The 14,878-nt window shown below is 38.3% G+C and overlaps 1 protein-coding gene across 2 annotated transcripts; it reads left to right on the plus strand.

The window, feature by feature from the left end:
* Positions 1-135: 135 nt before the first annotated feature.
* On the plus strand, positions 136-8,820 carry LOC145985946 (E3 ubiquitin-protein ligase siah-1-like). 2 transcript variants are annotated; one of them, XM_083120088.1, is made up of 3 exons: positions 136-179; positions 2,746-2,795; positions 6,991-8,820. In XM_083120088.1, the coding sequence occupies exons 2-3, from the start codon at positions 2,775-2,777 to the stop codon at positions 8,302-8,304; spliced, it is 1,335 nt and encodes a 444-aa protein (XP_082976214.1). In that variant the 5' UTR covers positions 136-179; positions 2,746-2,774; the 3' UTR covers positions 8,305-8,820. The 2 variants fall into 2 exon arrangements, with proteins under 2 accessions (XP_082976214.1, XP_082976213.1); XM_083120087.1 differs by having other exon boundaries at positions 179-282.
* Positions 8,821-14,878: the final 6,058 nt, after the last annotated feature.

The raw sequence follows: 14,878 nt of genomic DNA on the forward strand, positions 1-14,878 counted from the left end.
CCAGCCACAGCAATCTATTGAGAAACTGATACATCGCAATGCGGCAGTCTCTCGAGATCCGAGATGTAAGACCGTGATTACAGCACCTCGCTCTACCGTGATCGACGGTAAGCGTCACGAAGAAGAAGAAGAGAAAGTGTGCAGGTGTGAAGTGCATACTGCATACATATGATCCACAGGTTAGTGGAGGTCTTTACAGGAGTGTTTTTTTTATTATTATTATGTAATACACTTTGAAAAGTTTTGCCAGTTGAGTTATTTGTGTTTACTGAATTTGTAAAGGTAATTAGATCACCATCATATTCCTTAAAAGGAATTTGTGTCTTAAAAATTAGTAACTGAAAAAAAGGAGAAAATTCCTGTTTATTGAACAGATTTGGAATGTTGTGTTTTTATGTTCATGTCATGTTCCGTTTAGCATCGCGTTGCTCATTGAATAACAAAGTCCCCCTCGCGTTGCTCATTGAATAACAAAGTCCCCCTGAAATGAGTCAATGCAAAATTGGAATTTTTTTTTAAAAAAAAAAGTTTGTAAAAAATATTTTGTTTCGAACAATTTGCCCAAAAATAAAAGGCCGCAGCTATTTTCACCAGCAAAATAATTGGTAACGGTGCGATCTCGCACAAACGAATTTCTTCATTTTTGCAGGAGAAAGTACTTACAGAATTGAGTTTCTTCAGATTGTTTAAGGTCGTGGATGTATTTTTCGTAACAGTTTACTATCCTTCGGACACCTACAACTTCTTAGTTTCGTCAATTTTTGACATTCGTACTTACCTATCTGTTTGGCGGAACATTCCTTGAATGGTTTTTGGGGCTATCCATCCCGGAATCAGTGGGAAATTTAAACTAAAAAATTATTTTCGTTTGAAATTTTTTAGTCGAAATTTCCCACTGATTCCGGGCTCCGCCCATGGGGTAATTGACCTACCTCCCCCAACCCCTTACACGACCCCACCTCGGCTCCAGCTCCCCTGCTTTCTCTATAGACTCCCCGTTAAAGGCATGTTAGAAATTGGCCAAGTCACCTGCCCCCAAATGAGCCCCAAACTTTTGAATTTGAAGAAATCCGTTTCCAGGATACAGGAAACTTACCTGAATTTCACACAAAACACCTTTACCGATATTAGACAATACTACAGGAACTTATTATGGGAAGTAGTTTCTTCTGTAGAAATGAAGAAATCTGTCCGAAGGATAGTAAACTAGTACCGTATAGGGTTCGTGGTCACATCACTCACCCTCGATTTCGCAAGGATTTTTTTGTTTTTTATGAAGATTATTTGTTGCAAATTGTGAAGAACAAAATTCTGGAGCGCGGAAAGAATTATTTAAACTGTAGAGCCGTTTAAAGTTGAGATGTAGCCATTTGAGGTTGCGAGGTGGCAAAATACTTGCGGCCATGTTTGTTTCGTAGCACCCGTACCAATGGATGGATGTAAAAGTCGGTTTTTCGGGCCATACCCCAAGAAATGTCATTAAAGTTTCTGTCCAAATTTCCCGGCTCCAACCCTGGGTATAATTAACCTACCACCCACTAACACTACCATGGCCCCGCATTTCTCTATAGTCTCCCTTTGGAAGGCATGTTAGAAACTGCCCGGAGCCACCTGCCCAACACATTTTCCTCACTGAAACATTAGGAAGGTACGAAAAAATTAAACCTCAGAAGGCAAGAAATTTTGCTCATGCACCGAACAGTGACATCAGAATGTGGCCCAAAATCTTATTCATAAATTGCTTCCGTTTTTGTTATAACAGAATAAACTTTTATTTTATCTTTGGGTAATGACTGATTCAAAATAAATTTCACTATTAAATTTGGGAGTGTAGTCCAGACTTGTAACTTAGAATTCCCCCCGGATGCCGCACATAAGGCTAAAATGTAGGACATGTCCAGTAAAAACCGGACATCTGGTAACCCTATTTATGACATCATGCACGGGGAATTCCTATGTTGTTAGGTTAGGCCTGTTAAGTTTGGTTCTTTGAGCATAATTACTGTAAATTTATTATTTATGCTGAGACAACCAAACCTAACAACTTAGGCATTTACCCTAACAAAGAAAGCATTCCCCGGTGACGTCAGAATGCAAGGTTGCCCTTTCGTTGTATGATAAGGGTGAACATGTGCTACCAAACATGTTGTCACGTTCTACAATATTTAAAATTTACGATTTTTTCAATAGAGAGGCTGCCATGTATTCAAATATGAAGTATGATTAATTGTAAAGCCAAGATCATAACAATAATTTACTTCTAATCACAATAAATAAATATTAGCAAACTATATGCATCTTTGTCAAGAGATCAGTATGAACCTATTTTACAACATTCCGAATACTAATGAGTCTGTGTCTGACCGAACACCCAAGAGCATTTCAACCTTTTTTTATTATTATTAATTAATCAACAGACTTCAGTGTTGTATGCACACATAAATCAAAATAACATTCAGAAATGTTAACACGATTAACCTTACACTCATAACATGAAATGACTAACACAATTAACATAACATCTTAATGAAATAAAAATAATCACACCTAAAAGAATACACATATGTACATTAAAATTTCTATTCTTGCTACATACTTGCAGGGGTGAAGAGGATGTGAACACGTCAGCATCCAATTTGTTGTATCCTGGAGCACTTGTAATAAAATGTAAAAATGTTTTGAGGAAATTAGTGTATGTTATGCATATCAATGTAACTGATCTCTTTTCTTATCTTTTGTGTGCAGGTAAAAATTTAATGTGACCGCACAACCAAATGGCTTCAGTAACTAAAAAAGTACGTAATTTATTTTATATAATTGTGCACTATTATTTTATGTATTGGGTACTATATTGACTTTTCTTCTGGGTTATCCAGGCTTCCCACATACCTGGAAAACCGGGAATTTGAAAAAATAATATATATATATATAATGAAATGAAAGAATAATGCACTAAATTACAGGCTGTTTATAAGTATACATCAGATCAATAATATTACTTATAACACTGATACACTATTTGCCTATATGGGCCAATACCAAGTACCAATTAATTACTAATAATAAGGTGCATTGGTGTGGTTATGATGGAAAATGAAGGGGGCCATTGTAAAACATATTTTAAATAGTAATGTACTATGTATCGGATACTCTGGAAAAACTATGAGGATTCTGGATCCAGGGAATATACATTTAGGTTCATGTGGGTACCCTGTTAACTAAACATGTTTAACTTAAACATGCAACAAAATGTCTTAATTTAATCATGAATGATCTAATAAAGTGTCAATTTTATGGAAATTTTGAATGTTGTATGTTCATGGTACCAGTGAAATTTTTCAGGAAAAAGTATTACATCAGAAAGAAATCATTGTGTATTACTGAATTCTAAACTTCTCATAGCATCATGAATATTGGGACCTAGAGGAGGGGTCCCAGGCATGTTAACTGACTAGGGATGTGCAGAAGCAGATTACAGATGTATGAAAATCAGCCGAAATTGACACATCGGTATCGGAATCGGCAAAAAACCGATATTTAAACCGGTACAGATTATACTAGAGTTTTTACCTTCTAATAAGTTTTATATGATTTATTAAAAATTTGTTTATGATTCATCATTATTGTAGAGTTTTTGTAATAAAATTATTGCAAACTCATTCAGAGGATCAACCTAACTATAAATCGGAAATAAAACAGTACATTGCTGAACCAGGATCTGCTGTTGTATTGGAAATTCAAAAATGAATATTCAAACCTGAAGCAAGTCCTGAGAAACTACTTGGGCATACCTGCTGCATTAGTATTCAGTGATTGAGTGTTCCGTGTTGCTGAACACATTTGCGATAAGAGAAGAAGTAGGTTACTTCCTGAAGTGCTTCCAAATCTCGTGTTTCTGAAGTTGAATCTGGCATAACAGGAATTCATTTTGCATTTGAAAGAACTGCTTGTGTACTAATGTTTAATCTCTTGAGAATCAATGTTCTTCTTAAAGGTTCACATAACATTTTGTAGATGCAAATGTACATTCACATCTCTTGAGAATATATGTATATACATATGATATGCAATAGAAATGTACATAGCAAATTTATTTTTGTCATGCTGAAAATAACATCCCATTTCTGTTTAATAATCTTATGTATCGGAATCTGTTAAATATCGGCATCGGTAAATTTTCAGCTTCGTCACATCCCTAGAACTGACCTACGAAGGTGATCAGAAGTACCAAAGTATTCACAAAACAAATATAATCCCTTAAAATTAATCTCAGAAGTACTTACATATGATAAAAAAGGTTATATTTTAAGTGATATGCTCAAATCTCACATAGGCTACCGTCCCAGGTTCGGATCCTACTTTAAATTGTAGGTCCAGTCAAGATTAGCCTATCTGTATAAAGTGAAGTTAAAACACAAGTTCAAAAAAGGCTCATATCTCCTATATACAGGGTGTAATTTTAATGGCGCCCACGGAAATGTATAGAAGACATCAAAACAAACAACTTTTCTCAGTAACATTTTTCTCGTTGGTGCATCGTTTCGGTGCTACAGTAATTCAAAAAAGCCCGTTTTGCCGCCTGAATACTGGCAACCACACACAACATTTGATTGCATTTGTGCCATTATATCCCGTCGGGAAGCGATGCGTTCCAGGGTTGCCAGGAACACACATATTCTGTGAAAAATAATGTAGCTACAATCAGCCACATTATGTACTATAAAACAAAATGAGAAACACGTTCTGTAACCTAACAGGAAGTAAAGAAACGATACGAAAAATGGTAGAAAGAAAATAGAATTCAAGTGGAAGTGGTCATATGAAATTTTGTCTTAGCTTACATGTCAAATATTTGCAAATGTAGTTACCAAGTTGATATCTACAATTTTTGTCTGTGACACACTGAACAGATGACAAAATAGAAATGAAACAACTCAAAATTCCAAAGGTAAGCAACACATAATATAACGTATATTCAGGGCATTATGAGGCAAGTGACAAAAATGGTTGAAAATACAGGGATATAAATAGTAGTAAAACAAACTCTCTGACAGCTGTGTTTATCTAAGCACCGGATACACATGTAATAGTTTGCAACTATGAACAGGGTAGTATATTCGCTACTGATTCATCATTAGATTGTTACTGTGTTTGTACGTGTTTTAGCCATCATGTAACAACGTGAACCTCGGATACTTTCATTATTAGCACAAAGTACCACAAGGCATCTGGACACAAACCTGTAGATATCAACCAACCTTGCAATGAGATTTGCAAATATAATTGACTTGTAGCTGGGCGTAAACAGCCACATGTAAGTTGTAATTCCAATGAAATTTATTGTTGTTGATATTTGACATGTAGGCTGAGACAAAATCCGATATTGACACTTCATTTTGAATACGTTTCTTACCATTTCACATATCGTTGGTTCACTTCCCCCTTCCCCCGAGATTACTACTGATCTTCTGGCTGGTAGGCTATGATGTTTGGTTTACTGGACGCGTTTCTCGCTTTGTTTTACAGCTAATAATGTGGTTGGTAGTTTGTCATTTTTCACAAAATTTGTGTGTTCCTTGCAACACTGCCGTGCGCTGTTTCACTGCAGGAAATGACGTCACAGATATGATCAAATGTTGTGTTGGGTTGCCAGTATCCAGGCAGCAAAACTGTCTTTTTTGAACAGCTGTATCGTCGAATTGACGCACTAACGAGAAAAATGTTACTGAGAAAAGTTGTTTGTTTTGATGTCCTCTATACAAATCTGTGGTTCATGGGTGCCATTAAATTGACTCCCTGTATAAGATGAATAAGATCCACATTGGGCTGCAATATTGGCGAAAAACAAAGAAGCATATTGAGTGGAGATAAGTACATAGATAATTGTATTGGTACCATGAAAAAGTATATTTACTGTAACAACTTAAATAATAGCAGACATGATACAAAATGCTAAGTTATGATACACTTGCAGTAATTTTCAGAAACAAAAGCTGTGCTATATTTATTTGCTATATATCGATTTAACCTCGATTTTACATTTTTCATGGAACTAAAATTAAAAAACTTGATATGTAGGATAATCCAAATTTGGGAAATTCTAGAATATTTTGCTGTAATGGGACCTGAGGATTGATTATACAGGGTGTCTCAAAAGTAATAGCGCAAACTGAAAGTACACGATAATAGAAGCAAAAAAGTCTCAGTAAACAAGTGTCTGCAAATGAGCCATTTTCGAGATAATCGCGATTATGTGATAACAAGCTGCCATTGAGTTCATTGTTTGTAAATGTCGTCCTAGTTGGTAAAATGCTAATAATGTGTGGGTACTAGCCGTACCACCTCTCGGAAATGTTTTGTAAACAAAGAGCAAACCTCGGACTGCGCAAGGAGTAAAGCACTCAGTGTTTACAAAATGCAATCAATGACTGCTTGTAACCACACATTCGCACACATTATTAGCATTTTACCAACTAGGATGATATTTACAAACAATAAAGTTAGTGGTGGCTTGTAATAACAAAATTTGCGATTTTCTTCAAAACGGCTCGTTTGCAGACCCATGTTTACTGAGGCTTTTTGCTTCTATTATCGTGTACTTTCACCTGTGTCAGTTTGCTACTACTTATGAGACACCCTGTATAATGCAGGAAAATATAAAATAAGGGTTCCACTATTCTCTACGCTGGGAGGAACCAGGCAACGTCGACGTCTATAGTGTTTCAAAGGCAACAGATCCCGTTGCAGTAGCACTTGCAGAGACGATTTCACACAGGTAAAACAGCGCCCGCGAAAATGTGGGGGAAGCCAGGCCGGCTCGGTAGCTCAGGGGTAGAGCAATGGCACGGATTGCCAGAGACCCGGGTTCGAGTCCTGGTCGAGCCTGCATTTTTCGCTGAAAATCTACAAGGGTTCCACTGTATATTATTGGAGCAGAATATAATTTAGAAAATGAATTTGTTGGTTAACAGTTCCTTGTAATTATTGCAGGCAACAAATTCATCAAACCATGGAAAATTGCCAGACGAAATTGCAGAAGCATTGCAATGCCCTGTTTGCTACGAGATGCCACGCCCACCTATCCATCAGTGTGAACGGGGCCATCATTTGTGTGGAGATTGCCGACATAAACTCCCCACCTGCCCTCTCTGCAAAGGGAGGTTTTCCGGAGCAAGAAATTATCTTGCCGAGGAACTAGTGCTGAAAGTCCAAGCTCTCTCTGACAGACCAGGCCGACAAAAGAAGAACACACATGCTGCGCAGTCTGGTAGACATAATTCTAAATACGACAGAAACATCTTTCGTTGCCTGATATCTAACTGTAATGAAGATGGACTTAATTCTTCTAAAGCAATGACAACACATGTGCGACAGTGCCATTCTGACATCCTGCATGAAGTGAGGGGGGTGATATCGACCAGTTACACTCAGGCATGGGAACTGACCTATGAAGGTGATCAGAAATACCAAAGTATTCATAATCTCAGCAGAATGGGCTTATTCGTGTTTACCCTTGATGTAAAATCAAATGGTGATCTGTTTGCATGGGTACAGATGGTAGCGTTACCCGAGGTGGCTTCACAGCACAAATACAAGATTAAAATTTTCGACACATCTGCATATAAAAGGAAAACTTCTTTCACGGATGAGGTGGCATCGTCGCTAGATAGCTGGAGGGACATTATTGGCTCTCACAGGTGTTTAGCAGTGAGTTGGAGAGATATGAAGCACTTTACATGGGACTGTGACTCGTTTGGATGCTTGATTTCCATATCACGAGTGGAAGAAGGGGATAGCGACAGTGAGGACATTGATAATCTCTGTGAAGCAATGAGCAATTGCTTGCGGAGTGATAATCAAAGTACCGATAGCACGAGTATTGTGGACGAAGAGCATGAATCGCAGACAAGCGAAGGAAATAATTTCCATTACAGGGCTCCCAGAGACAATTATCGTGGACGACCAGCTCGGCCTTACAACTCTAGAGGAAGGAGATATCCTGGTCGATACAGACGAGGTGATTTTAACTCATCTCCGCATTCCCACAGGGGCAACTTTGAGGGCCAAGGCCACAGACAGAGAGCTCGCCAGCGTTACCGCTCTCCACAACGGAATCAGTACAACTTCCCTCCCAGGAACCAAAACCATTCACCTCGTCCCCTGCGTAGGCAGTACTACAATCGACCTTACAACACTTGGAGAAATCGACGATCATATCGTAATGATTCTCCACATTCTTATCGCAGCTCTTCACCATGTTCAATTGATGATATGTGGTGTGATTACCATTATATATACATGTAGAATGCATTACACTGAGTTTTCTCCTTGCAGCAGTTGCAAAGTATTGATGTAATGTACTGAACTTGTGGGCTTAAGAATATGTTTTCAGAAAAAAATTCAAAACCCATTTTTAATACTGACCAGTGTAAAGTGTGACAAAACGTGAAACAAATTAACTTAATTTGATTCTCTATAAAGCAGATCATACAATTATATAAATTTGGACATGTACAATGTTGAATAAGAGTTGCAGGTGTTTCACCTGTGTTTATTCATGCAATCAACTACATGTAAATTTATTATATGCATCTATATGCATTACAAATTGTTCACTGTTATAGTTGCAAAGTGAAATTGCTTTTGTATTTCTCCTTCTCTAATGTACCGATTAAAATTCTTGTGAAATTTACTGTGGCAGTAATGCAATGTGCATTGCACTTGAAACCTAATGGTGAAAAAAATCCTGTTAGAAATGATAAGATATATTTTTTCTTAAAAGTGTTATAATTTATTTGAAATGAATAAAGTGTTTCCCTATGAGAATAATTGTCTCATGTTTTCTATCTTCATGCATGAACGAATTTTTTTCAGCTCCTTTTTTTTTTAATGAATATAGTATACACCAGTCATCTTCATTCATAGGTATTTCTGAAGTGATGTATGCTATGCTGGAGAACTGAAGAATGAACAATTTTTCCTTGGGTTCAGTAACATTACACAACATAAAAAGGTACCAGAGTGAATTAGTTTGATGAATTCTTCTTGAATTTAAGGGAATGTGAATATGGAATAGCCTAGAAGGTAAACATACTGTAAGTTAATCGAAACAACGGAGGTGTACTCTTTGAGCATAGTTAATATGTTGGGTTGGGTTCAATAACTTATTAGTCTTCAAAGGCCGCTTCCAGTGGTTGGTTTGATTTAATGTGATTTGGTTTGGTTTATTTTACTTCGTTTTTCTGCCACTTTTGGCTAATTGCGAAGATGGGGATGAGTGATGAATTGATGAATGGACACTCACAAACACCCATGCCCAAGATGGGATTGGAACCCAGAACCCCTGGCATCGTAGCACGATGTGCTAACCACGGCCAAGTAGTTGGTATCACCAGCTTTCACCATTACGGATATCTCATATTCATCAGCAACCTTTCTCGCAAGTGCACCGCGATAGTGTTCGTTGCCATATGTTACTATGTCTCAGTCACCAGTGCTGTAGCTTCCTATCACATTCACATGAATTTCTAATTCATGAGATGGAGCGTTTTCAGGGATATATAAATATCTACCTTGAAGAGCTTTTATGGTATGTATAGATTTGGTGCCTACATCATCCCAACTTCTCCCTCTTGAAATACTTCTTCATTTATCATAATAACTTTAGTTTTGGGAATGAGATTTCTAATTACTTCTGAAAAATCTGAAGTAGTCTGCACAATTGGTGCAGATTTACTTTGGTCATTACATGAGTACGAATAAGTGATTTTGCTTGTCCGCCAATTCCATCTACTACTCCCTTCCCATGTGAAGTTGCAAAATACTTCTGGATTAATGTTTTTCTGTATTTGCAACAAAGTTCTTTTCATTTGACCATATAACTTCATCAATATTGTTGATGGTCTCTGATTTAGGATCAATTGCTTCATACGAAGTACCAACAAAAGAAGTAACAGTATTTTTTCCTTAAACTATGTATCTTAGCACACAAGATATGTGGGACATTCACGCTGGAATGTTAAAGCAGCTGTGAACAATGTACAGGATATAGGATTGGTTGGTTGATTTGTTGCTTTAAGTCCACTTTATGCACAGTAAGGCTAATCAGGACTGGACCTTCGGTTTAAACTGGGATCCGAACCACTATGTACCTCACTGAGTATGGAAACCTGGGCCCTTTGATTACAAGGGGATGATGCCACCACTGCGTCATCGGGAAGGCCATTAGGATATAGGAGTTTAGTCCTACACTGTTATCTGAAAATTTACAATACCATTATGCAGAATTAAATAACAGATAGTATAATATATATTTATGGGGTAATTTTTGTTAAAGGCTTAACATACCAAATCTTTTGTCCTTGAGATTCTATAAAGAAAAGTGTTGCCACCCTTTGAGAGAGTTTATGGGGTCAAAAATTACCTGCACTGTAGTGACAACATAAAGGAGAGAAATGTCCCGTGCGTCACACAAGCAAAAAATGTATTAAAAAATTTGTTTTTATAAATATAAAAATGTTGTTCATTGCATATTGTAGTACAAAGTCTTTAGCAAACTGTGTCTAAATGTGATACCCTGGAACTTCCTCAAATCGCAGAAATAATCAATTTAAAAATAACTATGTGCTTTAACACGTTTTTCTGAGTCCCGTGCATCACACAGCTTTTTTAATTTTGCATTGTTAATTTGAGAAAATGTTTTATTTCCTGGCATATAGTAAGCAACCAGCCAGTATTAAAACAATGAATATGAAAGATCAGTGCAATATCAATTAACCAGCATACCAGACTCATTTAACCATGTGCGAGTGTCCCGTGCATCACTTAGAGAATCGCCCATTTCATATTGATTATGGTGAACACAGTGGAACTTGAAGTTTACTTTTTTCAGAACACGATGTAAAAGTTGAAAATGTAGAAATGTAGAGTCCTGGGAAATTCTATAACTTTATGCTGTATTGGGACCATGAGGATTGAACGCATAATGTGGGAAAACATAAAATCCATAGTCGGTAGGGCATCTGACTGCCACCCAGGAGAGACTCGTTCGATTCCCAAGGTGGTTCCGGCCTTGTCCCTGCATAAAGTGGCTCTGGGGCTCACCTAGCCTTAAATCAATGGGTACCTTGGGGATTGGGGGTAAAGGCATTTAGGGCATGGTGCTGATCACATCACCTCCAAAGTATCCACGATCGAGAATGAGTGGGGCCGTATGCCTTCATGGCACATAACTTTACCTTACCTTTTATGTAAAATTAAGGTTCCACTGTATTATGTCAACACTCAATTACTATCATTCATATTGAATCATCCTTGTGGTCAATGTAATATGACACATGCTCTCAAGGTGCAAATTAAAATGCAATACAGTTTTATTTAAAGCTGAATTGAACATTTTGGATTGTATGCACAACCATATTCCAAGACATGGAACATGAAAGTACTGCATGGCCACAATGCAATCAACTGAATCATGATAACAAGGCTGATTCAAGTACAGATGATTGAGTCTGGTTCCAGAGTCATGTTCTTTTCCACAATTCAATTATTGATGAGGTCCCACACCATGGCCATGTCATCTAAGGCGTCATGCTTTGGGCTCCAGCTATGGGATGCACGTAGGTTTCTCTCTCCTGGAGGAAACGTAACAACTTTTCTCCTGAGATTTCGGCCTGTGTATGAGACCGGTGGCAATTCTAATTGTTTAAACATTATAAGTTGATATGCACCCTTGAAATTAAATAATAAATAAATAAATTATGCCATATGTCTAGGTTTGTTGACAAAAAAAAATCTTGTTTCAAATACACTGGTCAAAACAATTAGGGGAGCAAGCAAGAAACCCCAAAACCAAAGTTGGAAAGTCAAAAGTAGCAATGTATGTTGATGAAGTGAGTGTGTCCTCAACCAGTACAATTCATCTGTGATGAATAATCAGCATGAAGAGCTCTCTAGTGACACCATAAGGCACGTGGCAGAATTTGTGATATGAGGAGCAATCACGAGGTCACTTGGGAACACCGGTTGTTTGGTGCTGGCAGACCGTAAGTGCAGGTGGGATTCAGTTTAGTGTTGAATAGGAACGATGGCAGAACAACACGATTTAGGGGAATCTAGCGCATGGAGAGCCATTGGGAGGATGGAAGCAGGGCAAACACAATGTGAGGTGGCTGCAGCCCTTGGTGTGTCATGCAGTGTCATTTCCAGGTTGTGGACACGATTTCAACAGACAGGTACAGTACGAAGGAGGCCTGGGCAAGGTCACCCACGGTCAACAACAGTTAGGGAAGACCGGTACTTAGTATTGTCGGCTCGCAGGAATAGGCAGCAAACTGCAACTGGCTTGCAACGTGGCCTTGTTTTGGCAACAGGACGAAGAGTCTCTGGCCAAACTACGAAATCGCCTGCAGGAAAGGGGTCTTTATGCAAGAAGACCAATGGTGTGTGCCCCTCTGAATGCCCAACACCGTAGGGCCCGCAGACAGTGGGCTGTGGAACATCGTGAGTGGGGACATGGAGAGTGGAGTTCAGTTCTCTTCTCGGATGAGTCTCGTTTCAGTCTCCAGTCAGATAATCGACGCATTCTCATCTGGAGGGAACGTGGGACTCGCAATTATCCCGCACATGTGCGCGAAGTGTCTCAGTATGGTGGCGGTGGCTTAATGGTATGGGCAGGGATCAGTGTTGGTCGACGTACCCCCCTGCACATTATCCGGAACGGTACTTTGACAGCCTTACGGTACTGGGATGAGATCCTCAGGCCTCATGTTGTCCCAATGGCTGCAGATATCGGTGATCGTTTCATTTTTGTGGACGATAATGCCCGACCTCACCGAGCACGTCTGGTTGACGCCATGCTACAGGATGAGGGTATCGAACGAATGGTATGGCCAGCATCCTCCCCAGACTTGAATCCCATTGAACATGTGTGGGACACACTCGGAAGACGCATTGCTGCTCGGCCAGCGCCGCCTACAACTCTGCAACAGTTGGAAATGGCCCTTCTGGAGGAATGGGTGAATATCCCGCAGGCTGTCGTTGATAACCTTATTGGTTCCATGCAAAACAGATGTGCAGCTGTCATAACAGTTCATGGCGACCACACGCCTTATTAGAGGTATGGATCTGTTGCGTATCTGTCCATTTCTGTTGTCTTATCACCACACTGTTCTCCTGATTTTGTGCAGTACCTTGCAGAAATCACCCCTAGAACTCTGTTGTGCTAATGACTCAATAGACATGTATTGTACTGGTTGAGGACACACTCACCTAATCAAAATACATTGCTACTTTTGACTTACCAACTTTGGTTTTGGGATTTCTTGCTTGCTCCCCTAATTTTTTTGACCAGTGTAGTTAGCAATCACTGGATCTAATGAACTCTCGCAGCCTAGTACCAGACCATAGCCTGGCAGTTGATAAGACACTGCCCTAGTACAGTGAGGCAGAAACTGAAATAGATTGGCCAAAAAGGACAAAACAAAGTGCGGTGGTTTTTTTTTTCAGTCAGTAAAATTTTGTTTTAAGTCCACTTTATGCTCATTATGATTGGACCTACAGCTTAAAATAAGACTTGAATCACTGTGCCTCCATTGGGGATTGAACCTGGAACCCCTTTATTACAAGCGGCAACATTACTTTATGCCATCAGGGATGCAATTTCTTTTATATATGGCCTACAAAATTCAATAAAAAATCTGGCAATTTTCCATTCGCAATAATAAGTTATTTTGGACTTTAAATCTCCCTTCTAGTAGCATACTAATCTTAATTATTTAATGGTGTATATCCACATGTAGTTCTGCATACATATTATGAATAGTAAAGTTTTTAATTGTCCTGAAGCATCTAATAGTTCAACATTAACGTTTGCTTAATTTTTTATGACATCAATGGCACAAACATGTGAAAGTTTGTTTTCATTTTATACTCTGATAGGCAAATCAGGAATGGTCCTACAAATTTAAAATTTAATCCGGATCATTACACCACATAACATCTCTCTGTTGAGGATCAAACCTGGTACCTCTTAATTACGAGGTAACAGTCTTACCACTGTGCATTAGGTAGGCACATAAACAAACGAACAAATCTATAGGTAAGTTAGTTTTTAAATGATACATTTCAAATCTTTTCCTTCATCTGGACATTGATGAAATAACATAGCCAGATCTTGGGCACACCTGGCACTGCTTCTTGACACGACCAATGTTTCCAGTACACTTTGTAAATTTAAAAAACAAACCCATACTTTTATGAACATAGCATCATAAATCATCTGTAATGCATAGAATTTTATCGTTCTTTTACCAATTCCATAAATACCCACAGAGAACATCGACAAACATCAAATGTATCTCTGAATGTTCATGCAGAGAGTAATTTTCTTTTTTCATGTTTAAAAAATATCCACATACACAAAGTTAATACCGAATGCAAGGTTCATGTCTATTGCTTTTTGTACAAAAGTTACATGCATTCATTCTGTTGCCTGACTTTTCGAACACCCTGCAGAAGAAATGGCCAATATGTTGATTGATTTGGTGTTTCAAGTCCACTTTATGCACAGTAAGGCTAATCGGGACTGGGCCTACAGTTTAAAACAAGGCAACGACACTACCACTGCGCCATCAAGGAAGAAGAAATGGCCAATATGTGTCTTCTGGTTGCCACATCATGTAAAATTATTTAGCTAGTTCAAAAATATGACATTACAGACTTCTAAACCCTTAACTGACACTACAATTGAAATAGGTTAACCACAATTGGTAAAAAGCCAAAATTTTAGTTTTTTATAAAAAGAGCCAGCTTTTTATTGGGAAAAATCAGCTTTTTTGCAACTCTAGTGGGCTCACAAGAACAAAATAGGAGATGCTGT

The sequence above is a fragment of the Lepisma saccharinum genome, chromosome 3 (genome assembly GCF_977018435.1).
Source record: "Lepisma saccharinum chromosome 3, izLepSacc3.1, whole genome shotgun sequence".
Taxonomy (NCBI): Eukaryota; Metazoa; Arthropoda; class Insecta; order Zygentoma; family Lepismatidae; genus Lepisma; species Lepisma saccharinum.

Coding starts and splice junctions, on each gene's coding strand:
- LOC145985946 (XM_083120088.1), top strand. CDS start 2,775: ATGGCTTCAGTAACTAAAAAA. Junction 2,796..6,990: donor TGGCTTCAGTAACTAAAAAA/GTACGTAATTTA, acceptor TAATTATTGCAG/GCAACAAATTCATCAAACCA.